General features: G+C 46.4%; 1 protein-coding gene across 1 annotated transcript; it reads left to right on the top strand.

Annotated features, from left to right (window-relative positions):
- The first annotated feature begins 3,477 nt into the window (after nucleotides 1-3,477).
- Nucleotides 3,478-21,339, top strand: LOC132385957 (E3 ubiquitin-protein ligase TRIM39-like). The gene is made up of 7 exons (XM_059958189.1): nucleotides 3,478-4,636; nucleotides 5,185-5,280; nucleotides 5,691-5,924; nucleotides 7,730-7,752; nucleotides 7,839-7,957; nucleotides 17,800-17,931; nucleotides 20,733-21,339. The coding sequence occupies exons 1-7, from the start codon at nucleotides 4,226-4,228 to the stop codon at nucleotides 21,284-21,286; spliced, it is 1,569 nt and encodes a 522-aa protein (XP_059814172.1). The 5' UTR covers nucleotides 3,478-4,225; the 3' UTR covers nucleotides 21,287-21,339.
- Nucleotides 21,340-26,571: the final 5,232 nt, after the last annotated feature.

The raw sequence follows: 26,571 nt of genomic DNA on the forward strand, positions 1-26,571 counted from the left end.
GCACGTTTGAAATTTCTTGAATGTTAGCCTTTTCTGAAATTATGTCCAATGGACATTACAGAAAAAAATTCTGGCTCTGAATCCTTGCCAGAAGGGTTTAGTTGCCATCATTTATAATATGATCATGAAAATACAGCCAGGAGTATCAGAAAAAATTAAGAAGGAATGGGAAAAAGAACTTCATTGTCTTATACCCACAGGGCAGTGGGAGAATATTTTACAATTAATCAATTCTTCTTCTATTTGTGCTAAACATGCCTAATACAATTTAAGGTTGTTCATAGGGCTCACATGTCCAAAGATAAACTCGCTCGATTTTATTCTTATGTTAATCCAACCAGTGACAGATGTCATTCTGAAGTTGCTTCATTGACCCACATGTTCTGGTCTTGCCCCTGTTTGCAAAATTATTGGAAAGATATTTTTGGTATTATTTCAACAGTTCTGAATAGGAAATTGCAACCGCATCCTATTACTGCAATTTTCCATTTAACAATGGTGGATAATAGTCATTTATCCCCCCTCAGCCTGGCGGACGATTGCATTTGTTACATTAATGACTAGAAGATCTATCCTATTGAATTGGAAAGAAATTAGTCCTCCAACTATATTTCAGTGGTTTTCTCAAACTATTTCTTGTTCGAGTTTAGAAAAAAATTACAAGTGTTGTCTTTGACCCATCAGTTAAATATGAAGAAACTTGAAGACCATTTATTCAACATTTTCATATGAGCTAAACTGAATTTTCCTGAACCTGACTTTTATTGTCCTTAATTGTTTGGGTGGAGGTGCGGAGTTATTGACGCTACTGTGTATAATTGATATAATGCAATGGCCCATGTCGGTTAGGATTTTTTCCATTTTTTTTGGGGGGGGGGGGTGTTTCTTATTTTCTCCATTTTTTGTAACCACCATCAGTTTCGGAGGTTATTATCATCTATTTGTATTTTTACCTTAACCTATTAATTATGTACTCTCAAGCTCTTTGTATTCATGTTTCATTTATGTTTGTTTAAAATCAATAAAAAGATTTAAAAAGGACTATTCTGAGGAAAGGGTGGAATAGGCGCAAAGGGCCGAATGGCCAGACATGCTCCTGTTGGTTATTTTCTGAAGCACGAGTTTACCTTTGCGCCTTGTTCTCCCTTGGTTTTCAGCCGTTCGGATTGCACAGGGGAGCGGTGAGAGCTCCGGAGATCCACCGGCAGCCGCTGCGGGGCAGCTCCCGTCTCCCAGCAGGAAGGGACGGGTCTGGGAGACAACTCCAGACAACAGGCCCCGATCCTCGGCGGGGAAAGGCCGGGCGCCCTCCGTGCAGCTGAAACATCTCACGGAATCTCCGCCGGTCGCTTCAGCTCTGCCTTCGAAAGGATTCACGACCCGCCGGTGGTGCAGCCGAAACCCGAGGCGCAGCTCCCGGTCTCCGGCCCACTCGGTCCCGGTCCAAACAGCGTCCCGCCCACTGACACCCCTCAGCCAATGGCAGCATCCCTCTCCCAGCGGTGATCGCTGATTGGCTGTATGTGTGTGAGAACGGGCTGCTACTGGGAGCTGGAGATGTCAGTCACAGTTTGTTCCCAGAATTAAAGGAAAATCCCCGAAACTCAAATTTCAAAAATAAATTTTATTATCAGAGTCCAGATAAGTCACCACATTCAACCCCGAGAAGCATTTTCCTGCGGACATACTTAGAAAAAGTATAGAATAGTAACCATAACAGAAGCAGGCAGTGAAAGATCAGCCAGAGTGCTTAAGGTAACAAACTGTGCAAAAACAGAGAAACACCGATAAAATAACGAGAGCATGAAATAACCGCAGCGGCTGCTGGTGGATCTCCGGAGCTCTCACCGCTCCCCTGTGCAATCCGACAGGCGGAAGGCCAAGGGAGAACAAGGGGCAAAGGTAAACTCGTGATTTAGGAAATAAGAAACAGTAGCAGGGGTTGCCTTTCGGCCCGTTGCGCCAGTTCGGCCTTTCACTCCGATAATGGCTGATCTTTGACCTCAGGGACACTTTCTTGCAATGTTCCCATCTTCGCTCCGCCCTTCAATATTCCTTGTGAATTTAGAAACCTTGTGGGGAAAAAATCCAAAGATTCGCTGCACTCCTCATCTGCGACCTGTCAGACGACATCGGATTCTGAGTCTGTGACCTTATTCAACACCCAGTGAAGAAAAACGCCATTGCTGCCCCACCCTGTCAATACCCTGTGAGACTGTGTCTGTCTCAGTCAGACCACCTCTTATTTCTCCAATTTTGAGACAGGCCCAGTCAATGTAATCTCTCTGAGGACACTACCGCACCCCCCAAATCAATCTCTGAAACTTCTCCTCATTCCCTTCATCCCACAGGCTGACTCCAGGAGGGAGACCAGACCTGTGTACAGTGTTCCATGTACGCTCTCACCAGGACCCCATATACCTTCAGAGGAGATCTTTATTCTTCTATTCAAACCTTCCTTCCCATTCAATGCTCTTCATTTAATATCAAACTCAAACAGTGAACAGACACAACACAGCCTCAGCCATGAATTTAAAGGGCAGGTTTGCAACAGTTTGAGCTTCATACCGGGGGCTACGGAGCAAGTAGTGTGTCACAAAGGGAGGAATGTGAGAGTGATGTATGTCTGAGCCCAGCTGTGTGTGTTTGTGTGTGACAGAAGGCTCACTGATCCTCGGGCTGTTCCCAGGATGCTCTGGAAATAGACAGCGATTGCTGCTGGAAGATCATCAACTCGGGGAAAGACGCCCGAAACTTGTTGGCCTGCCATCACATCGAGATGTCTGGAGAGCAGCGGTTCCCAACCTGAGATCCACGGTTACTGGTATTGGTCCTTGGCATTAAAAAAAGTTTGCGAAGCCCAGTCGTACAGGAATGCTGCCTACTGACACATTCCAGACGACAGGGACACCATTGGAACTACAGGGGTCCTCTACACTGGACAGGGAGAGGCCGGGTTGGCTGAGGAAGCCTCACAGTTATGGTAGTAGTGAACCACCCCAGGGGGCACATGGCTTCTCCTTTCATCTCAGGACTTCAATCGTCTTCCAGGGGAATGTCCTTCCGACCGCATGGATGAGGCCTTTGGAGATTCAGCTGACGTTTTTGTCGCACTGGAATTTTACAAGATGGGGTTGCCAGCCATACGGCCAACCGTCCTCCGCTCGTAGCCGGGCTTAGACAGTCCATGGATGCGTTTTCGTATCTGTTGTCTCTTTAATGTGTGTTTGATCCCACACTCAACATAGAAAAGGCCAGAATTTCCACTGAACACATCCAGCAAAACCACTTTGATTCCCTGAGCAAACACGAGGAAATCTGCAGATGCTGAAATTCAAGCAACACACACAAAATCCTGGTGGAACACAGCAGGCCAGGCAGCATCTATAGGAAGAAGAACTGTCGACGTTTCGGGCCGAGACATTTCGTCAAGACTAACCGAAAGGAAAGATATTAAGAGATTTGAAAGTAGGAGGGGGAGGCGGAAATGCGAAATGATAGGAGAAGACCGGAGGGGGTGGGATGAAGCTAAGAGCTGGAAAGGTGATTGGCCACAGGGATACAGAGCTGGGGAAGGGAAAGGATCATGGGACGGGAGGCTTCGGCAGAACGAAAGGGGAAGGGAGCACCGGAAAGAGATGGAGAACAGGCAGTGATGGGGAGAGGGAGAGAGAAAAAAAAAGACGAACAACTAAATATGTCAGGGATGGGGTAAGAAGGGGAGAAGGGGCATTAACAGAAATGAGAGAAGTCAATGGTCATGCCATCAGGTTGGAGGCTACCCATGTGTTGTTCCTCCAACCTGAATGCGGCTTCATCTTGACAGTAGAGGAGTCCATGGATAGACATATCAGAATGGGAATGGGACGTGGAATTAAAATGTGTGGCCACTGGGAGATCTGCTTTCTCTGGTGGGCAGAGCGTAGGTGTTCAGCGAAACGGTCTCCCAGTCTGCGTCGGGTCTCAGCAATATATAAAAGGCCACACCGGGAAGACCGGACACAGTATACCACACCAGCTGTCCTGACGAAGGGTCTCGGCCCGAAACGTCGACAGTGCTTCTCCCTACAGATGCTGCCTGGCCTGCTGTGTTCCACCAGCATTGTGTGTGTGTTGTGTGATTCCCCGAGTCTGCAGCGCGCGTAGTGGACAATCGCGGTACTGCAGGGGATCAGCAGCTCCCCGAAAGTGAAAGCATTCTGAATCAGGAAGTGCTGGAGTTAACATGGCTTCGAAAGGAGAGACCGAAAGTTGGACCGAGGAGGTAATTTGTCCCGTCTGCCTGGATTTCTTCACCGATCCGATTATACTGGAGTGTGGACACAACTTCTGTCGCTCTTGTATCACACAGTATTGGGAAAGGGAGGAGAGAAACTCCTGCCCGGAATGTAGAGAGGAGTTTGCTGACCGCACCCTCAGGGTGAATCGGGCCTTAGCAAATCTGACACAGAAAGTTCGGAATCTAAGCCTGAATCTGAAAGGGAAGGAAAGTAAACGTCACTGCGAGGAACATGAGGAAGAACTGAAGCTGTTTTGTGAAACAGACAAGACACTGATCTGTATGATCTGTGCAGTGGCGGAGGAACACCGAGAGCACCGCTTCCGGCCGATTAAAGAAGCTGTTAAAAAATACATGGTAAAAACTAACGTTAGTTCAATACTTCACACATTTCCTTTGTCCTACATAGCATCACACGAGACTCCATAACCAACACATCAATCTTTGCAACTTTCACCGACACCTGCAAGCGGGACAAGTGCTACACCTGACTCCTAACCTCCTCCCTCGTCACCATTGAGGGCCGCAAACAGCTCAGTTCCTCCCGTTTCTTCCATGGTCGATTGTCTTCTCGTATTAGATTCCTTCTTCTCCAGCTCTTTACCTCTTCCACCTGTCCCCTCTCAGCTTCTCACTTCATCAGCCTCCCCCACGTTCCCCCTCACGTTGTCTCACCCGTCACCTGTCAGCTGGTTCTTGTCCCCAACCTTTTTATTCTGGCTTCTGTCCATTCCTTCCCAGTGCTAATGAACGGTCTCATCCCGAAACACCGGCTGTTTATTTCCCCTGAATAGATGCTGCCTGACTCACTGAGTTCCTCCGGCATTTTGTGTGATAATCGGGTTTGATCACCTGTTTCTTTTGAAGCATCTTTGTCTCAATTTCCTTCACTCTCTGACTTCCAGGATCAGCTAAAATTTTCCTTAGACTCTCTCACAAAAAAGGAATCAGACTTCCAGGAAAAGGAGCAGCAACAGAAAGAGAAGATTTCCGGAGTTCAGGTGAGGCTTCCTGAGCGGAATTTCTGATATTACTGTCGAGTTTTGCTCCATTTAATGCAGAACAGCCGAGTATCGCAGCTCCAGTGACCTGGGTTCGATCCTGACCTCTGGTGCTGTCTGTGTGGAGTTTGCATGCTCTCCCTGTGACCACGAGAGATTCCGACACATCCCAAGGACATGCCGGATGAATGGCTTATTACCGTTAACCCTGAAAAGGTGGGGAAGGTGTGTGTGAATCAGATGGGAGTTTATGTGTCAATAAGTGAGAGTAGGTTTCAGGAAAACGTGAGGGAGTGGTGTTGACAGGAATGCTCTCAGAATTAGCATGGACTCCAATAGACCGAACTGAACGACAAAAGGAAACAGAGCACAGCAATGCAGTATATTAATCTTCACCTTTCATTCAACAGGAACAGTCACACAGCCTTCAGTCCCACATCACATCCCAGTTTGCTGAACTGCGCCAGATTATCACTGAGAAAGAGCAGAGCTTACTCAGGGATCTCAGGGAAGAGGAGAAGAGGATTCTCAACCCAATGGAGAAAAATCTTCTGGCTCTTCAAGAGAATATAAGGATTATTCAGGAGGAAATCACAAAGTTAAAGGAACAGATGGATCAAAAAGACAGTGTGATATTTCTCAAGGTGAGGAATTATATTTCAATTTGTTTCTGTCAAAGGGCACTGAATGAACAGTGGTATATTTGAAATAAACACAGCACAGCGGCCAATTCTAACAAATCAATTGCCGCTGCTGGCGACCTTACACAAGTTGTTATACCTGCATGATGCGCCCTCCCATCACTCCAATAATGACATTTCAAAATGTCCAAGATACGCTTTCAGTCCTTCATTAAAAAAACACAATCTTGAAGCAATGAAGCTTCAGGGTAATTCATTGTAAAGTAAGCTGCAACACAGCGGTCAAGAACAGAATGACATCCGCACGTCCCCAGCTCAAAACTGCCCAGAACAAAGTACAGATACGTAACCTTTTCCCTTCAGTTTTACCACGTCCCCACTCACGTGACGAGTTACCATAATAAACACGTAACGCAGAATACAATGCAGACAGAAAACAGACGTGTTGCTCCTACACACAACATTTACAAATGGCAGCAAACTGTTTCTCACCAGACCATTGATGCATCTATTCAGGGTTGTTATTGTCTTATAATAATAAGATTATTAAGGGTTTGGACACGCTGAAGGCAGGAAGCATGTTCCCGCTGATGGGTGAGTCCAGAACTAGAGGCCACAGTTTAAGAATAAGGGGTAGGCCATTTAGAACAGAGATGCAGAAAACTTTTTCACCCAGAGAGTGGTGGATATGTGGAATGCTCTGCCCCAGAAGGCAGTGGAGGCTAAGTCTCTGGATGCATTCAAGGGAGAGTTAGATAGAGCTCATATAGATCGTGGGGTCAAGGGATTTGGGGAGAGGGCAGGAACAGGGTACTGATTGTGTATGATCAGCCATGATCACAGTGAATGGCTGTGCTGGCTAGAAGGGCCGAATGGCCTACTCCTGCACCAATTGTCTATTGTCCCAAAACTCAGCTTCCACAACTTCTGTACATCCCAGGACAGAATGCAAACTCTCTGAAATTATTTACTCCGGTCATAACACAGAGCTGCTGACTGTTTCCTTAATTACCGCATTAAATATCCTCTGAAACTCCCATTAACACCCGGTTCCAGTCACAGGCTGTGAGTGTGTCTGGTGCGGAGGGTGTGAGGGTCTCTCTGTCAATCACTGAGAACAAAGAATTTGACCCACACGTTAGACTTATCCTCCATATCCGGTTTCCATCAGATTATGGAAACTTTCACTGTCTCTTTATTTTTTGGATATATTTCGCATGGGATTATATCCCATTCTCTATCATAAACAGGCCATTAGGTCCATCTTCTATCAGTTTCCCTGCTTCACAAGCCCCCTGCCACCTACTCACCACACCCAGCAACAGTGCCCCGAACTCCCTGGTCCCTCACGTGTTTATCCAGCCTCCCCATTACAGTCACTCTGCTGTTCCATTTCATCCACTCCTGTGGCAGCAAGTTTCACATCCTCCTCTCTAAATTTCTTTTGGAATTTGTTAAAATCCATCTGGAATTACATCTCCCCACGAGTCTCCCCATAAATAGAGGTACTTCCTCCACCCCCACACAATCACATACATCACTGATCTTAAATTCCTCCATCCTATCACACTGACGTCATATCCAGATGATAATGCACAGCCTGTCCTGTCTTCCCTGTAAGTTTCTTCCTCTCAGTAATGGTCTGACATTCAGAAACTTTCCCTGTCATTTACCCCATGGTTCTGTATTGTCCGTGTGTCTGAGTGATTGTGGGAGTGGGAATTTTCAACACTGTAATGATTTGGATGAAATTCAGGATGTGGACAGTAAGTCCAAGTCTAATCAGATTTGTGTTTTATTTATTTCAGGAGGAAGCTCGTCGGAACAGAAGGTAGGACAGGCTCTTTACTGAAACACTGAATGGATTTGAAAATAGTTCAGAATAGCAATTTATAACCAGCAGTTTAATATTTACAGGATTAATGACGATGTCCAGGAATTGTCAGTGACAGATGAGACCCTACCGGTTGAAAAATTCGATCACCTCTATTTGTTGAACACAGTGCTGAGAGAAACGCTTGATGCTATTAATCGAGGTAAAACTTACAAAGATTCATTTCTCCTTGTTTATGAAGATCAATTTAGTTCCAATTTGAGGCAAAGATTGTCTGTAATACTGGGCTGAAGGGGAACTGAAGTTTATTCCACATCAACCCCACTGACTGGGAGGCATCACTGTCACATGGTCAGCTGGAGATGTCCGACCCCTGGACACACCAGCACAGGGTCACAATACAATCAATACACGGGACTGGCGGATGAACCACTGTGTTCCAATCCCAGGCGAATGCACTAACACACCAGTGCATAAGTTTGGATCCAACCAGAGGAACTGGTGTTGTGATGTTGTTGTGACCATCACGGAATCATGGTTGTAGTTGGGATCTGAATGTCCAAGGTTACACAATGTATTGGTGGTATAGGAAGGTCGGGTGAGGGGGTGGTGTGGCTCTGCTGGTAAATCAGTAGCAAGATGTGAAATAGGATTGGAAGATGTTGAATCTTGTGGGTTGAGGTAAGGAACTGCAAAAGTAAAAATGACACTGACACCAGTCATATACAGGCCTCCCAACAGTCAGTGGGTTGGCACCCACAGATTACAACTGGAAATAGAAAAGGCTGATGAAAAGGACATTGTTATGATAATCATGGGAAATTTAAACATGCAGGGCAATTGGGAAAATCAGGTTGGTAAAGGATCTCAAGAGAGTGAGTTTGTTGAATGCAATGTGATGGCTTTCTAGAGCAGTTTGTCGTTGAGCCTACTCGGGGAACAGCTCTACTGGATTGGGTGTTATGTATCGAACCAGAGGTGAGTAGTGAAAAGAAACCTTAGGAGGCAGAGCTCACAACATGACCGAGTTCAACTTGAAATCTGATAAGGAGACAGTAAAGCCTGACATTGTAGTATTTCAGAGGAGTAAAAGAAATTACAGTGGTCTGAGAGAGGAGTTGGCCAAAGCAAATTGGAAGGAGATGCTGCCAGGGATGAGAGCAGAGCAGAAATGGTGTCAGTTTCTGGGAAAATGAGGATAGATGTACTCCAAAAATAAATAAATACTCAAATGGCGAAATAGTACAACCATGGCTGACAAGGGAAGAAAAGTTAATGTAAAGGCAAAGGAGAGGGCATACAACTAAACAAAAATTATTCGGAAGGGAGAGGATTGGGAAGCTTTTAAATATCTACAGAGGGGAACTAAAAGGATGATTGGGTGGGAAAAAATAAACAAGAAATTGATTTGAATTGAACTGGCCTGGTTGAAGAAGCTGTCCCGGAGCCTGTTGCTCCCGGCTTTTATGCTGCGGTACCGTATCCCGGATGGTAGCAACTGGTACAGGTTGTGGTTGGGGTGACTCTGGTATCCAATGATCCTTCAGGCCCTTTTTACACACCTATCTTTGGAAAACAAGATAGCAAACAATATCAAATTGTTTTTCAAGTATTGTAAAAAAAATAAAACAGAGATGAGAGTGGATATAGGACAGCTAGAAAATGAGGCTGGATGCATAATAACAGAGGATAAAGAGATGGCAGATAAGCCAAATATTTTGCACCAGTATTCACCATGGAAGACACCAGCACTGTGCCCGGTGTTGAAGAGTGCGAGGGAAGAGAAGTGAGTGCAGTTACTGTTACAAGGGAGAAGCTGCTCAAAAAGCTGAAAGCCCTAAAGGTACATAAGTCACCCAGACCAGATGAACTGCACCCCAGTGTTCTGAAAGAGGTTGCAGTAGAAATTATGGAGGCATTCCAAATGATCTTTCAAAATCATTGGACCCTGGCATGGTGCCAGAGGACTGGAAAATGGCAAATGTCACTTGACTCTTTAAGTAAGGAGGAAGGCAGCAGAAAGGAAATTATTGACCAGTTTGCCTCACCTCTGTGGTTGGGAAGAAATTGGAGTCAGTTGTTAAGTCTGAGGCTATGGAATACTTGGTGACCCTGGACAAGATAGGACAAGTCAGCATGGCTTCGTTAGGGAATATCCTGCCTGACAAACCTGTTGGGATTCTTTGAGGAGATTACAAGCAGGATCGATAAAGGGGAAGCAGTGGATGTTGTATATTTGGAATCTCGGAAGGCCTTTGACAAAGTGCCACGCATGAAGGTGGTAACCAGGTTAAGAGGCCATGGTATTACAGAAAAGTTACAGGCATGGTTGGAACATTGGCTGATTGGTAGGAAGCAGTGAATGAAAGTAAAGGGATCCTTTTCTGGTTGGCTGCCAGTGAGTCGTGTTCCACAGGGGTCAGTGTTAGGACACCTTCATTTTATGCTGTATATCAAGATTTAGCTGATGGAATAGACAATAAGATGTAGGAGCAGAAATAGGCCATTCGGCCCATTGAGTTTGCTCCAATATTCAGTCATGGGAAGACCCAATTCTTCCAGACATCCCCACTCCCCTGCTTTCACCCCATACCATTTGATGCCCTGGCTAAATGAGAACCGGTACATCTCTGCCTTAAATATGCCTTGGCCTCCACAGCCACATGTCGCAACAAATTCCACAGATTCTCCACACACACTGACTAAAGTAATTTCTCCACATCTCAGTTCTAAAAGGACGTCCTTCAATCATGAAGTCACACCCTCTTGTCCTAGAGTAGATGGCTTTGTTTCCAGGTTTTGCAGATGATACGAAGATTGGCGGAGGGGCCGGTAGTGTTGAGGAAACAGTTAGGCTGGACAAGGACATGGATGAGGAGAATGGGAAAGAAATTGGCAAATTATATACAATGTTGGAAAATACATGGTCCTGCACTTTGGTCGTAGAAATAATGTGCAGATTTTTTTTTCAAATGGGGAGAAAATCAAAAAATCTGAGACGAAATTGGACTTAGCAGTCATTCTGCAGAACTCTCTAAAGGTTAACTTGAAGGTAGAGTCACTGGTGAGGAAGGCAAATCCAATGTTAGCATTGAATTCAATCGGTTCAAATAGCATTCAGTTCAAGAGCAGGGATGTGATGCTGAGGATTTATAAGGCACTGGTGAAGACTCACCTTGAGTATTGTGAACAATTTTGGGCTCCTCGTCTAAGAAAAGATGTGCTGGCATTGCAGAAGGTTCATTTCATAAGGATGATTCCAGGAATGAAAGGGTCATCATACGAGGAAAGTTTGATAGCTCTGTGTCTGTACTCGCTGGAATTTAGAAAGATGAGGGGGAATCTCATTGGAACCTTTCAAATGTTGAAAGTCCTAGAAACCTTTCGAATGTTGAAAGTCCTAGACAGAGTAGATGTGGAAAGGATGTTTCCCATGGTGGTGGAGTTTAGGACAAGAGGGCACAGCCTCAAGACAGAGGGGGAATCTATTTAAAACATGTGGAGAAATTTGTGCCAGCAGCTGTTGAATTTGTGGAACCTGTTGGGTGTATTTAAGGCAGAGCTTGATAGGTTCTAGATTGGACACAGCATCAAAGGTTACGGGGAGATGGCCAGGTAGTGGGGCTGAGGAGGGAAAAAATGATCAGCAATTATTGAATGGCGGAGCAGACTCGATAGGAAAATGGCCTAATTCTGCTCCTATGTCTCATGGTGATCAGACCACTACATTGAAGCATTGTGAGAATGAGCTCGGACACACCAACAAGCATTGACATGGGTCAAGATTTCATCTCGGGAGAAGCACACACAGCATAACCGGCCTGGCAAAGCTCCCTCACACACACACACAGGAAGGATTGGCAGATTGTAGTCAGAGCCTCAGCAATGTACGTTGTTATTTCCCTCAGTAACCTGGAAACCAGACTCTTCAGAGACAGTCATTTATTGATTTAAACAACTCAATCACGTGTGACACATTGTCAACACACACCAGACTTGTGATGACACACTGTAACATTAAAACTTCTTCAATGTGCATACTCTCCTTCAATGTGTATACACTCCACACGGATATTTACCATAATCAACACACACACACACGCGCGCGCGCGATATACTATCAGAGTGTGACACACAGCCACAGAAATAGGCATAAATTCCCATTTAGGATTGAAATCTGCCGTCCTTACCCAGTCTGTCTGTTCTGTGGCACTGAGCTGCCATCTGACGTGACGTCACATCAACACTTCACAGACAGACTCCGGGGTGAGATTCCTCAGGAGGATGATCTGGGAGGGTTTGATGGATGTTGAACTCACAGCCCACTTCATCAATCTGCAAGACTAAGATGTCTTCTTGAGCCTGTCCCATTTGTGTGTGTTTGCCCCCCCCCCATCCCTCTAACCATTTCCCATCTGTGTATTTATTTTAAAATATGTTATTTTTTACCTGTTTCGACAGCGTCTGAGGGCAAATTCCGTTCACCAACCTCCCTCTCTCTGAGAATGTTACCCAATTTCCCATCTCACTTTCAATCGGAGGCCTTTGGTTCTGTACTCCCATTTCTTGGAAAAAGAACGTTATTTAAGCTCCTTAGAATTATTTACCTTGATAAGGGGTCACACCTGAACATCCTACACTACAGCTGAATAGCCCACGCTTACTCACTCTTTGCTTTTAACCCAAGCCCCCAGTCCTGGTAACATCCTCCTGAAGCCTCCTGTCCAGTGTAATGACATCGTCCCCATATTCGGGAACCGGAAATGCAGACAATGCTCCAAGTGTGGTCTATCATCGACATCAAAGGCCTTGCTGAATTTCATGTGGACAGTGTGGAATAGGCTGATGAATACACGACTGAAGGTGGTTTTTTAGATTGGGACAAGAAGGGCGGCGTGGGAGCTAAATTCTGAAGGAAGGCAGTGTAAAAAAAAAACTTTGCGTACTAGAACGGCGAGACTGCGCAGGACAGCACGGAGAGTTTAAAAAGATGACCACCCTATACAGCGGGCAGCGGAGTGGGTGGCAGCAGAGTGTAGGGCTTTGGCTCAACGGGCTCAGGCGGTAACGGGAAGAGCCGAGAGCGAGGAACCGACTCTTTTTCTCCCCTTGGCAAATCGGCCTGGACGGACGGGGGAACAGCAGGGCACATTAGCTAACGGTTTAAAAAGTTCATGTGCTTGGTGAAGTAAGTGGGTGAGTAGACCTATCTTTCTTTGTTTCATTCCTGTAGAATTAGGTAGCATGTCTGCAGGGTTAGTGCTTTGTTCAGGGTGTCAGATGTGGGAATCCTGGGAGACCTCCAGCCTCCCTGATAGCCACATCTGCACCAGGTGAACCGAGATTCAGCTCCTCGGAGACCGTGTTAGGGATCTGGAGCAGCAGCTTGATGACCTACTGCTTATTAGAGAAAACAAAGAGGTGATAGACAGGAGCTACAGGGAGGTAGTCATCCCTAGGCTACAGGGGTCAGAAAACTGGGTGACTGTCAGGAGAGGGAAGGGAAATGCCAGGGTAGTGGAGAGCACCACTGTGTCTGCCCCCCTCAGCAACAAGTATATCGTTTTGGATGCTGTTGAGGTGGATGACCTGACAGGGGACGGCCACGGTGAGCGGGTCTCTGGCACTGAGCCTGGCGCTGTTGTGCAGGAGGGAAGGAGGGAGAAGAGGAATGCGGTAGTCATAGGGGATTCCATAGTCAGGGTAACAGACAGGAGATTCTGTGAGCCTGATAGAGATACCCGCATGGTGGGCTGCCTCCCAGGTGCCAGGGTACGGGATGTCTCGGATTGGGTCCAGAATATCCTGAAGGGAGAGGGCGAGCAGCCAGCTGTCTTGGTACATGATGGTAACAATGACATAGAGAGGAAAAGGGAGGAGGTCCTGAAGAGAGATTTCTGGGAGTTAAGAATGAAGCTGAGAAGCAGGACCTCCAGGGTAGTAATCTCAGGATTGCTACCTGTGCCATGTGCTAGCGAGGGCAAGAATAGTAGGATCAGGCTGATGAATGTGTGGCTGAGAGACTGGTGCAGGGGGCAGGGCTTCAGATTCTTGGATCATTGGGATCTCTTTTGGGGGAAGTATTAACTGTTCAAAAAGGATGGGTTACACCTGAACCCGAAGGGGATATATATCATAGCAGAAATGTTTAATAGAGCTGTTAGGGAGGGTTTAAACTAATTTGGCAGGGGGATGGGAAAGAGGTGACATAGGATTGGAAGGTGCAGAATCTTTATGGGTTGAGCTAAGAAATCGCAGGGGTAAAAGGACCCTGATGGCAGTTATCTACCGGCCTCCTAACAGCTGCAGCGATGTGGACTACAAATTACAACAGGAAATAGAAAAGGCTTGCCAGAGGGGCAGTGTTATGATAATTGAGAGGATTTTAACATGCGAGTGGATTGGGAAAATCAGGTCGACACTGGATCTCAAGAGAGAGAATTTGTAGAATGTCTACGAGATGCTATTTCAGAACAGCTTGTTGTTGAGCCCACTAGGGGATCAGAGGTACTGGATTGGATATTGTGTAATGACCCAGAGGTGATTAGAGAGATTGAGGTGAAGGAACTGTTAGGTGACAGTGATCTTAACATGATTGACTTCACTGTGAAATTTGAGAAAGAGAAGCAGAAATCTGATGTGTCAGTATTTCAGTGGAGTAAAGGAAATTCCAGTGGCCGAGAGAGGAACTGGACAAATTTGACTGGGAAGGGACACTAGCGGGAGGACAGCAGAGCAGCAGTGGCTGGAGTTTATGCGAGAAGTGAGGAATATGCAAGACAGATATATTCCAAAAAAGAAGAAATTTTCGAATGGAAAAAGATGCAACCGTGGCTGACAAGAGAAGTGAAAGCCAAAGTAAAAGCAAAGGAGAGGGAATTCAAGGAAGCAAAAATTACTGGGAAGACAGAGTATTGGAAAGTTTTTAAAAGCTTACAAAAGGAAACTAAGAAGGCCATTAAGAGGGAAAAGATGAACTATGAAAGAAAGCTAGCAAATAATATCAAAGAAGATACCAAAAGCTTTTTCAAGTATATAAAGAGTAAAAAACCGGTGAGAGTGGATATAGGACTGATAGAAAATGATGCTGGAGAAATTGTAATGGGAGATAAGGAGATGGCTGAGGAACTGAACGAGTATTTGCATCAGTCCTCACTGAGGAAGATATCAGCAGTATACCGGACACTCAAGGGTGTCAGGGAAGAGAAGTGTGCGCAGTCACAATTACGACAGAGAAAGTACTCAGGAAGCTGGATAGTCTCAGGGTAGATAAATCTCCAGGACCAGATGGAATTCACCCTTGTGTTTTGAAGGAAGTAGCTGTGGAGATCGCGGAGGCATTAGCAATGATCTTTCAAAAGTCAATAGATTCTGACATGGTTCCGGAGGAGTGGAAGATTGTAAATGCCACTCTGGTATTTAAGAAAGGGGCAAGGAAGCAAAAAGTGAATTATAGACCTGTTAGCTTGACATCGGTGGGAGTCAATTGTCAAGAATGAGGTTACGGAGTACCTGGAGGCATATGACAAGATAGGCCAAACTCAGCATGGTTGCCTTAAAGGAAAATCCTGCCTGACAAACCCATTGAAATCTCTTGAGGAGATTACAAGTAGGCTGGACAAGGGAGATGCAGTGGATGTTGTGTATTTGGATTTTCAGAAGGCCTTTGACAAGGTGCCACACATGAGGTTGCTCAACAAGATAAGAGCCCATGGAATTACGGGAAAGTTACATCTGTCGATAGAGCGTTGGCTGATTGGGAGGAAACAGAGAGTGGGAATAAAGGATCCCATTCTGGTTGTCTGCCGGTTAAAAGTGGTGTTCCAGAGGGGTCCGTGTTGGGGCCACTTCTTTTTACGTTGTATATCAACGATTTGGATTATGGAAAAGATGGCTTTGTGGCTAAGTTTGCTGATGATACAAAGGTAGGTGGAAACTCCCCCACCTGAGGAAACAGAGAGTCTGCAGAGAGACTTGGATAGATTTGGAGAATGGTCAAAGAAGTGGCAAATGAAATACAATGTTGAAAAGTGTATGGTTATTATTTAAGTGGAGAGAGAATTCAAAGTTCTGAGATGCAACGGGACTTGAGGGTGCTCGTGCAGGATACCCTTAAGGTTAGTCTCCAGGTTGAGTCGGTGGTGAAGAAGGTTGACATTCATTTCTAGAGGAATAAAATATAAGAGCAGGGATGTGATGTTGAGGCTCTATAAGGCAGTGGTAAGACCTCACTTGGAATACTGTGTGCAGTTTTGGGCTCCTTATTTAAGAAAGGATGTTCTGACATTGGAGAGGGTTCAGAGCAGATTCACCAGAATGATTCCGGGAATGAGAGGGTTAACATCTGAGGAACATTTGATCACTCTTGGACTGAACTCCGTGCAGTTTAGAAGAATGAGGAGGAACCTCACAGAAACATGTCGAATGTTAAAAGGCATGGACAGAGTGGATGTGGCAAAGTTGTTTCCCATGGTGGGGGAGTCTAGTACGAGAGAGCATGACTTAAGGATTAAAGGGCGCCCACTCAGAACGGAGATGCAAAGAAATTTTTTTAGCTAGAGGGTGGTGAATCTGTAAATTTGTTGCGGCAGTGGAGTCCAGGTCATTGGGTGTATTTAAGGCAGAGATTGATAAGTATCTGAGTAGCCAGGGCATCAAAGGTCATGGTGAGAGGGTGGGGGAGTGGCACTAAATGGGAGAATGGATCAGCTTATGATAAAATGGCGGAGCAGATTCGAAGGGCCGAAGGGCCGGCTTCTGCTGCTTTGTCTTATGGTCTTATTTGAATGCACCAGTATACGGAATAGGGATCTTGTAGTACAGGTAGAGTTTGACAGGTACAAACTTAGGCAGGTACGACTTTGATCGAAGGAATAAAGGCATAGACAATTCTGTAAACAGGGCGAAATTCAAAAATCAGAGGTGCAAACGGACATGGGTGTCCTTGTGCAGGATTCCCTGAAGGTTAACTTGCAGTTTGTGTCAGTGGTAAGATTGGCAAACTCAATGTTTGCTTTCATTTCGAGAGGATTAGAGTACAAGAGCAAGGATGTAATTCTGAGGATTTATAAGGCATTGGTCAGACCACACTTGGAGTACTGTGAGCAGTTTTGGGTCCCTTCCATCGGAAATCATGTGCTGGCATTGGAGGGGGTGCAGATGATTCACCAGAATAATTCCGGGAATGAAAGAGTTAACATATGAGGAGTGTTTGATGGTTCTGGGCCTGTACCGGAGTTTAGAAGAATGGCTGATTTATCATCCCTCTCAACCCTATTCTCCAGTCTCCTCCCCATAACTTTTGAGACTCTGGCCAATCAAGAAGTTTACTTATTAACTCCTGCATTAAAAATCAAACAGGAGAAAATCTGCAGATGCTGGTAATTCAGGCTACACAGGTCCTGATGAAGGGTCTCGCCAGATCTCTCTGACACCTGTCTGGAGAGAGTTGATGTTGGGAGGATGTGGGTGGGTCGGGAACGGTGAGCACAGCCTCCGACTATAGGGATGTCCATTTAGGACAGAGATGCGGAGGAATTCCTTTATCCACAGGATAGGGAATCTGCCACAGGCAGCGGTGGGGGCCAAATAATTGAATATATTTAAAGCAGAGTAACACAAACAAATTGTTGGGGGAACAGCAGGCCGGGTAGTTTCTATGGAAAAGAGTAAACAGTCGACAGTTCAGACTGAAACACTTCATCCAGACCTGTGTTGCTTAAGGGTTCCTGTAAATTCATCCCCTGTCCTAATGAGGGGCTGCGGGGGATGGGGCTCTGGGAAAGGGGACAAAGTCATCCTGATCTGCCATCTTTGCCCCCTCTAGCTTCTCATTACGTCTACACACACAGATCACCCACAGGGTTTCCACCCCACCCCCTCCTGGTTCAATCTGCCATTCATCTCTCCCCTACCGGTTCCCATCATCACCTCCTTTACTGTTTCAAACCATCACACTGCCCCACTTCCCACTCACAAATGAAAGTGAACATTGTATGACGGGCCTGTTCCTGTGCTGTACTGTTCTATGTTCTCTTTTCCCAGTTTCGGAGAATGAGAGGAGATCTCATGGAAACACAAAATTCTTTCAGGGGTCAACAGGCAGGAGTGAGCGAGGATGTTTCCCCTGTTCAGCGGAAAACCCTTGTGGAGACATCTGCTTTTGTCGAATCAAAGGTTCGTGTCGGCCACCCGACCGCGCCTGAGATCTCCACCACCCCCCGATCCCCGGGTCCCACTGCCCGAGTCTCCCCCCGATCCCCGGGACCCCGCTGTCCGAGTCTCCCCCAGATACCCGGGGCCCCGCTGTCCGAGTCTCCCCCGATCCCCGGGGCCCCGCTGTCCGAGTCTCCCCCCGATCCCCGGGACCCCGCTGTCCGAGTCTCCCCCCCGATCCCCGGGACCCCGCTGTCCGAGTCTCCCCCCGATCCCCGGGACCCCGCTGTCCGAGTCTCCCCCCGATACCCGGGGCCCCGCTGTCCGAGTCTCCCCCCGATCCCCGGGACCCCGCTGTCCGAGTCTCCCCACGATACCCGGGGCCGCTCTGTCCGAGTCTCCCCCCCATCACGGGGCCGCGCTGTCCGAGTCTCCCCCCCGATCCCCGGGGCCGCGCTGACCGAGTCTCCCCCCGATCCCCGGGGCCGCGCTGTCCGAGTCTCCCCCCCGATCCCCGGGGCCGCGCTGACCGAGTCTCCCCCGATCCCCGGGGCCGCGCTGACCGAGTCTCCCCCGATCCCCGGGGCCGCGCTGTCCGAGTCTCCCCCCGATCCCCGGGGCCGCTCTGTCCGAGTCTCCCCCCCATCACGGGGCCGCGCTGTCCGAGTCTCCCCCCCGATCCCCGGGGCCGCGCTGACCGAGTCTCCCCCCGATCCCCGGGGCCGCGCTGTCCGAGTCTCCCCCCGATCCCCGGGACCGCGCTGTCCGAGTCTCCCCCCGATCCCAGGGGCCCCGCTGCCCGAGTCTCCCCCCGATCCCCGGGGCCCCGCTGCCCGAGTCTCCCCCCGATACCCGGGGCCCCGCTGTCCGAGTCTCCCCCCGATCCCCGGGACCCCGCTGTCCGAGTCTCCCCCCGATACCCGGGGCCGCTCTGTCCGAGTCTCCCCCCCATCACGGGGCCGCGCTGTCCGAGTCTCCCCCCCGATCCCCGGGGCCGCGCTGACCGAGTCTCCCCCCGATCCCCGGGGCCGCGCCGTCCGAGTCTCCCCCCGATCCCCGGGGCCGCGCTGTCCGAGTCTCCCCCCGATCCCCGGGACCCCGCTGTCCGAGTCTCCCCCCGATCCCCGGGGCCGCGCTGTCCGAGTCTCCCCCCGATCCCCGGGGCCGCGCCGTCCGAGTCTCCCCCCGATCCCCGGGGCCGCGCTGTCCGAGTCTCCCCCCGATCCCCGGGGCCGCGCCGTCCGAGTCTCCCCCCGATCCCCGGTCCCCGCTGTCCGAGTCTCCCCCCGATCTCCGGGGCCGCGCTGTCCGAGTCTCCCCCCGATCCCCGGGGCCGTGCTGTCCGAGTCTCCCCCCGATCACCGGGGCCCCGCTGACCGAGTCTACCCCCCCCGAACCCCGGGGCCGCGCTGTCCGATTCTCCCCCCCGATCCCCGGGGCCGCGCTGTCCGAGTCTCCCCCCGATCCCCGGGGCCGCGCTGTCCGAGTCTCCCCCCGATCCCCGGGGCCGCGCTGTCCGAGTCTCCCCCCGATCCCCAGGGCCGTGCTGTCCGAGTCTCCCCCCGATCCCCGGGGCCGCGCTGTCCGAGTCTCCCCCCAATCCCCGGGGCCGCGCTGTCCGAGTCTCCCCCCAATCCCCGGGGCCGTGCTGTCCGAGTTTCCCCCCGATCCCCGGGGCCGCGCTGTCCGAGTCTCCCCCCGATCCCCGGGGCCGCGCTGTCCGAGTCTCCCCCCGATCCCCGGGGCCGCGCTGCCCGAGTCTCCCCCCGATCCCCGGGGCCGCGCTGTCCGAGTCCGCCCCCCGATCCCCGGGGCCGCGCTGTCCGAGTCTCCCCCGATCCCCGGGGTCGCGCTGTCCGAGTCTCCGCCCCGATCCCCGGGGCCGCGCAGTCCGAGTCTCCCCCCGATCCCCGGGGCCCCGCTGTCCGAGTCTCCCCCCGATCCCCGGGGCCGCGCTGTCCGAGTCTCCCCCGGATCCCCGGGGCCCCGCTGTCCGAGTGTCCCCCCCGATCCCCGGGGCCGCGCTGTCCGAGTCTCCCCCGGATCCCCGGGGCCCCGCTGTCCGAGTGTCCCCCCCGATCCCCGGGACCCCGCTGTCCGAGTCTCCCCCCGATCCCCGGGGCCGCGCTGTCCGCGTCTCCCCCCCCCCCCCGATCCCCGGGGCCCCGCTGTCCGAGTCTCCCCCCCGATCCCCGGGGCCGCGCCGTCCGAGTCTCCCCCCGATCCCCGGGGCCGCGCCGTCCGAGTCTCCCCCCGATCCCCGGGGCCGCGCCGTCCGAGTCTCCCCCCCGATCACCGGGGCCGCGCTGTCCGAGTCTCCCCCCCGATCCCCGGGGCCGCGCTGTCCGAGTCCGCCCCCCGATCCCCGGGGCCGCGCTGTCCGATTCTCCCCCCCGATCCCCGGGGCCGCGCTGCCCGAGTCTCCCCCCCCCCCCGATCCCCGGGGCCGCGCTGTCCGAGTCTCCCCCCGATCCCCGGGGCCGCGCTGTCCGAGTCTCCCCCCGATCCCCGGGGCCCCGCTGTCCGAGTCTCCCCCGATCCCCGGGGTCTCTCTAATTCTCTGCTTCTCCCCCCGTTCCCCGGGGCCGCGCTGTCCGAGTCTCCCCCCGATCCCCGGGGCCGCGCTGTCCGAGTCTCCCCCCGATCCCCGGGGTCTCTCTAATTCTCTGCTTCTCCCCCCGTTCCCCGGGGCCGCGCTGTCCGAGTCTCCCCCCGATCCCCGGGGCCGCGCTGTCCGAGTCTCCCCCCGATCCCCGGGGCCGCGCTGCCCGAGTCTCCCCCCGATCCCCGGGGACTCTCTAATTCTCTGCTTCTCCCCCCAGTCTCTGTCACTCTGGATGTGGAAACGGCGCATCCGGATCTCGAGATGTCTGAGGATCGGAAGAGTGTGAGACGGACCTGGACCTGGAGGGATCTCCCTGACACCGGGAAGAGATTCACAGACTGGATTTGTGTGCTGGGATCTGAGGGATTCACATCGGGGAGACATTACTGGGAGGTGGAGGTGACGGGGAATCGGGGCTGGTTTCTGGGAGTCGCCGCAGAATCTGTGGAGAGGAAGAGACGGGTCAGACTGAGTCCGGAGACCGGATTCTGGGTCATCGGGCGGGATGGTGACGTGTTACATCGGGATTGTGACGTGGACCGTTATCTCCCCTCCCCCGAGACCCGTCTCGCTGCCGGTCCCATCCCCGGGAGGGTGGGAGTTTATCTCAGTTACGAGTCCGGGACAGTTTCATTTTACAAAGCGGAGACCAAGTCCCATCTCCACACCTTCACTGGGAATAAATTCACGGGGAAACTTTATCCTCTCTTCCGGACCTTGGGTGGAAACCAGTGGCTGAGAATCTGCTCCGGTTCCGCTCCGGGTCTGTAAACGGGTCGGGTCCCGGGACCGGCGTCAGGAGTAAAGTCCCTGTAAATATAAATGTGCGGAGAGTGCAGCTAAATACGTGGCTAAGGGGATGGTGCAGGAGGGAGGGCTTCATGTTTCTGGACAATTGGGCTTTGTTCCCGGGAAGTTGGGGCCTGTTCAGACGGGACGGTTTGCCCCTAAACTGGGCGGGGGGGGGGGAATAAAATTCTTGCGGGTAGATTTGCCAGTGCTGCTCCGGGGAATTTAATCTAGATTTGCAGAGGGAGGGGAACCAGAGTGTTAGAGCAGATAGTGAGGTGCAGGAGGATAAGGAACATGAGAGGACTGCATGTATAAACGGAAATGAAAAAAAAGCGGATGATATACATATTCTCAGGTACATCTATTTCAATGCACGGAGTATTGTCGGTAAAACAGATGAGTTCAGGGCTTGGGTTGACACGTGGGATAACGTCATTACTGCTATTAGTGAGGGGCAGAACTGGCAGCTCAATGTTCTGGTAAAATTGGAGAACGGCCAATTTTGTGGAAATGAAAAAGGATCCAGGAAGAGTGGATTGGGATAAGTTTTTTTTCTGGCAAGGATGTGTTCAGTAAGTTCACAGGCATAAGAAATTAAATAGAGATTGGGTTGGAAATGTTATAGCAACTTCATTTAATTCAAAATCGAGAGGAGTTGCAATTTCGGTTAATAAATCTTTACCAATTAAAATACAAAATGTAATAATTGATTCTGTGGAGAGATATGTGATTATACATTGTCAAATTTTTTCAGAATTATGGACTTTTATGAACATTTATGCACCAAATGAAAATGATGCAAAATTCATACAAGAAGATTTTTTGAACTTGGCTGACGCAAATTATAAAATATTAATAAGTAGAGATTTTAATTTTTGTTTAGATCCAGTTTTGGATAGGTCAACTAAAGTTGTTACAAAATTAAAAGTAATAAAACTAACTTTATCATTAATGGAAGATTTAAACCTGATTGATATATGGAGAAAAATTAATCCAAGAGAAAGAGATTATTCATTTTATTCAAATAAACATAAAACTTAGATGGAGATTTAATACAATTTTATTAAAACGTCAAGATTTTTGTGATTTTATGAAAAAACAGATTCAATTTTTTTTGGATACAAATTTACATTCAATTGAGGATAAAATTGTATTATAGGAAGCGATGAAAGCATATTTTAAGGGGTCAGATTGTAAGTTATACATCTAAAATTAAGAAGGAAAATTGGGAAAAGATATCATAAAGTTAGAAAAAGAATCTCAATGATATATGACAGAAGAAAAATAAAGACAACTTGTTAATAAAAAAACTACAATATAATACACTCCAGACATATCGTACAGAAAAAGTAATTATGAGAACTAAACAGAAATATTATGAATTAGTTGAAAGATCACATAAAATTCTTGCTTGGCAGTTGAAAACAGAACAGGCTTTTAAAACAATAAATGCAATTAGAACAAGTGTAAATAAGGTTGCTGATAAACCTTTAGAAATTAATGAAACTTTATTTTTTTTTATACTGAACTATATCAATCAGAATCACAAAATAAGATTACTGAGATAGATAAATTTTTTATCACAAATAACCCTTCCAAAATTTAATTTGGAAGAACAGAAAGGATTAGATATGCCCTTTACATTAAAAGAGGTTGAAGAAGCTTTAGGATCACTTCAGAGTAATAAATCCCCAGAAGAAAATGGTTTTCCTCCTGAATTTTATAAAAAAATTTAAAGATATATTAATTCCTCCCTTTATGGAATTAATATACCAAGTGGAAAGAATGCATAAACTCCCACAATCTTTTTTAACAGCGATCATAACGGTATTGCCAAAAAAAGAGATCCTCTAAAACCAACATCATATAGGCCTATTTCTTTGTTGAATACAGATTATAAGATAATAGCAATAATTTTATCTAATAGAATATCTAAATATTTACCAAAATTAATACATATGGATCAAACAGATTTTATTAAAAACAGACAATCAATGGATAATCTAACCTGGTTACTTAGTATAATTCATCTGGCACAAAAAAGAGAGGAAATGAGTGTGGCATTTGCTTTGGATGCAGAAAAAGCATTTGATAGATTGGAATGGGATTTTTTGTTTAAGGTATTGGAAAAATATGAGCTAGGAAGATCTTTTATACAATGGATTAAAACCTTAAATACTAATCCTCAAGCTAAAGTAGTTACAAATGCTCAGATTTCAACACCATTTTGCTTAACGAGGTCAACTGGACAAGGCTGCCCGTTATCACCTGCTTTATTCGTATTGGCAAAAGAACCATTAGCTGAATTAATTAGAACAGATTCAGATTTTGGTGGTTTTAGAGTTAATCAAGAAGAATATAAGATTAATTTATTTGCTGATGATGTTTTGATTTATTTAACAAACACATTACAATCTTTGCAAAGATTATCTTTTAAATTGGAAGAATACGGGAAAGTATCAGGGTATAAATTAAATTGGGATAAAAGTGAAATTTTACCCCTTACCAAACGAAATTATAATCAATGTCGATTAGTAACTCAATTTCGATGGTCAATAAATGGGATAAAATATTTAGGTATCAGAGTTGACAATGATGTAAAAATTTATATAAACAAAATTATTTGCCATTATTAAAAAAAATAAAAGAGGATCTTGATAAATGGATGATGTTACCAATAACATTAATAGGTAGAGTTAATGCTGTAAAAATGAATATATTCCATAGATTGCAATATTTATTCCAAACTTTACCAATACAATTACCGCAGAAGTTTTTTCAAGAACTAAATAAATATGTAAGGAAATTTCTTTGGAAAGGAAAGATGTCAAGAATATCATTGGAAAAATTGAGATGTAAATTTGATTTAGGAGGGTTACAACTTCCAAATTTTAAGAATTATGATAAAGGAAATCAACTTAGATTTATTGCATCTTTTTTTGATGAAAAAAAAACCCGGCATGGATTAGAATAAAATTAGATAAGATAGGAGAAAACATACCAGAAGATTTTACATACAAATGGGAATCCAAATTGATACGGGAAAAAAAAGAATCTCCTATATTAAGACTCTTGATTGATTTATGGAATAAGGTAAATATGGACGATAAGATAAAGAAATCTTTATTAGCAAACTTTAATTCAAAATAGGCTTATTCCTTTTACAATGGATAATAAACTTTTACATAATTGGTTCCGAAAGGGGATTAAATATATACGTAATTGTTTTGAAGGAGGTATATTGATGTCGTTTGATCAATGAAAAAATAAATATAAAATATCAAACAACACTCTTTTCTCTTATTTTCAATTAAAGGACAATTTACGAAAAAAGCTGGGTCAAACAATGTTGATGCCAAAACTTAGTGAAATAGAAATATTAATTCAAAAAGGAAAAATTTAAAAAAATACATCTTGTATGTACAATTTGATTCAAAAACAGACTGAATCTGGAATTCATAAATCAAGACAAAAATGGGAAACTGATTTGAATTTTAAAATTGTTGGAAAAAGTTGGTCAAGATTATGTTCTGATAGTATGATAAATACAATAAATGTTCAAATTAGATTAATACAATATAATTTTTACATCAATTATATATAACACCACAGAAAATAAAGAGATTAAATTCAAATATGTCTGACCAATGCTTTCGATGTAATCAAGAAATTGGTACTTTTTTACATTCTACTTGGTCTTGTTTTAAAATTCAACCATTTTCGATATATCTGACTTTTATTGGAACAAAGTACTGGAGTTCAACTCCCAAATAGTCCAATATTATTTTTATTAGGAGATATTGAAAGGACAATACCGAAAATTAAATTGAATAAGTATCAGAAAAAATTTAAAAATATTGCATTGGAAGTAGCTAAAAAAAGTTATCGCAATTACTTGGAAATCTGAGTTATATTTAACTATGGATCATTGGAATAATGAAATATATTGTTGTATTCCACTTGAAAAAATTACATATAATCTGAGAAATGAATATCATATATTTTTCAAAATTTGGCTCCCATACCTACAAAAGATGGGATTAAATATAGAGGTCCTTTGAAGATAAAATTATAATGTAATTGGGGAAAGTAAGAATACATATAAATATTATTTTGAACTCCATGGAGCATGTGGGTATCCTCCAATATCGAGGCAATCTTTTTCTTCCTTATTTCTTTCTTTAGATAAGGGTTAAGGTGGGGAGGGGGAGGAGGATTAATATTATTTTTCTTTTTCTTACTAATTTTTCATTACATTTATTCTTTGTAATTTTCTAAAAATTTAATAAATAAATAAAAAGAGCATCCCAGTAATCCAACAGCCCACTCACCTTTGCTACCCTTTATGTCATTTCCTTACGTTTAACACAATTATTACGTGCCTTTTCCAGCTCAAACTGTGAATTGATTTATAGTCAGTCCCATAATTTAATAGCTTTTATTTGAAAACTATCTACCCTCGCAAAGATTGTACTTAAGACTGCATTTGATTTTTCTTCAGCCTTGTACGCTTCACATTGAAGTAGTATGTGTTTCGACGGTTTCATAATGACAAAATGTACACGACACAGAATGAAGTTTTCCAATTAGTTACAAGGCGTAATTAAGCATAGTGTGGATATTTCTGTCATGTGAATATCATTCCTTCACTTGTTTTAAGCCCTTCTTCTATAAACCCAACAGGTTTATGTATTCTGGAAAGGTGTCTGTCTTTACGTCCATTATCCTACGTCTTGCCATAAGCCCCTAATTCTTAACACTACCAACCTTTTAGCTTCTAATTTGCTAAGTGGGTCTATATCCACAGCTTAACATTTAACAGCTTTTGGAGCTAAACAATCAAAATCATCATTTACCTCAACAGCGTGATGTGCAGGGCCCCATAATGTGCAGACATATAAATCAAACTTTATATATGAAATACCGTTTGACAAGTTTCCAACAGTCAATCTGACCTACTGCCAGAATGACCTGTTTAAGACTCATCAAAACCGAAATGTATTCTGAGCAAATTATAAGGACCAATTTCTTCCATCCACTGTAAGCCTAAACTGTTGGCAAAGAATTCTGCCTTCTGTGCTGATAAATGGCTATAAGTCATTTCTTTATCATTACCTGCAATTCAGGCACACAAAAACAGCCACACCAACATCCCCAATTAAATTATCTTTTGATTCATCTGTAAAAATGGTTACTGTATGATAATAACTTTCATTAATATACTGATGACCAACAGACTCTCAGGCAGAACTGAATCCGATCGT

Source organism: Hypanus sabinus, assembly GCF_030144855.1.
Source record: "Hypanus sabinus isolate sHypSab1 chromosome X2 unlocalized genomic scaffold, sHypSab1.hap1 SUPER_X2_unloc_7, whole genome shotgun sequence".
Classification (NCBI taxonomy): domain Eukaryota; kingdom Metazoa; phylum Chordata; class Chondrichthyes; order Myliobatiformes; family Dasyatidae; genus Hypanus; species Hypanus sabinus.

What these genes read in the sequence shown, in the direction of transcription:
- LOC132385957 (XM_059958189.1), top strand. Translation starts at nt 4,226, where the DNA reads ATGGCTTCGAAAGGAGAGACCGAAAGTTGGACCGAGGAGGTAATTTGT. An exon ending in AAGCTGTTAAAAAATACATG is followed by an intron (nt 4,637 to 5,184) that starts GTAAAAACTAAC and finishes TCTGACTTCCAG; the next exon opens with GATCAGCTAAAATTTTCCTT. An exon ending in CTGCTTTTGTCGAATCAAAG is followed by an intron (nt 17,932 to 20,732) that starts GTTCGTGTCGGC and finishes TTCTCCCCCCAG; the next exon opens with TCTCTGTCACTCTGGATGTG.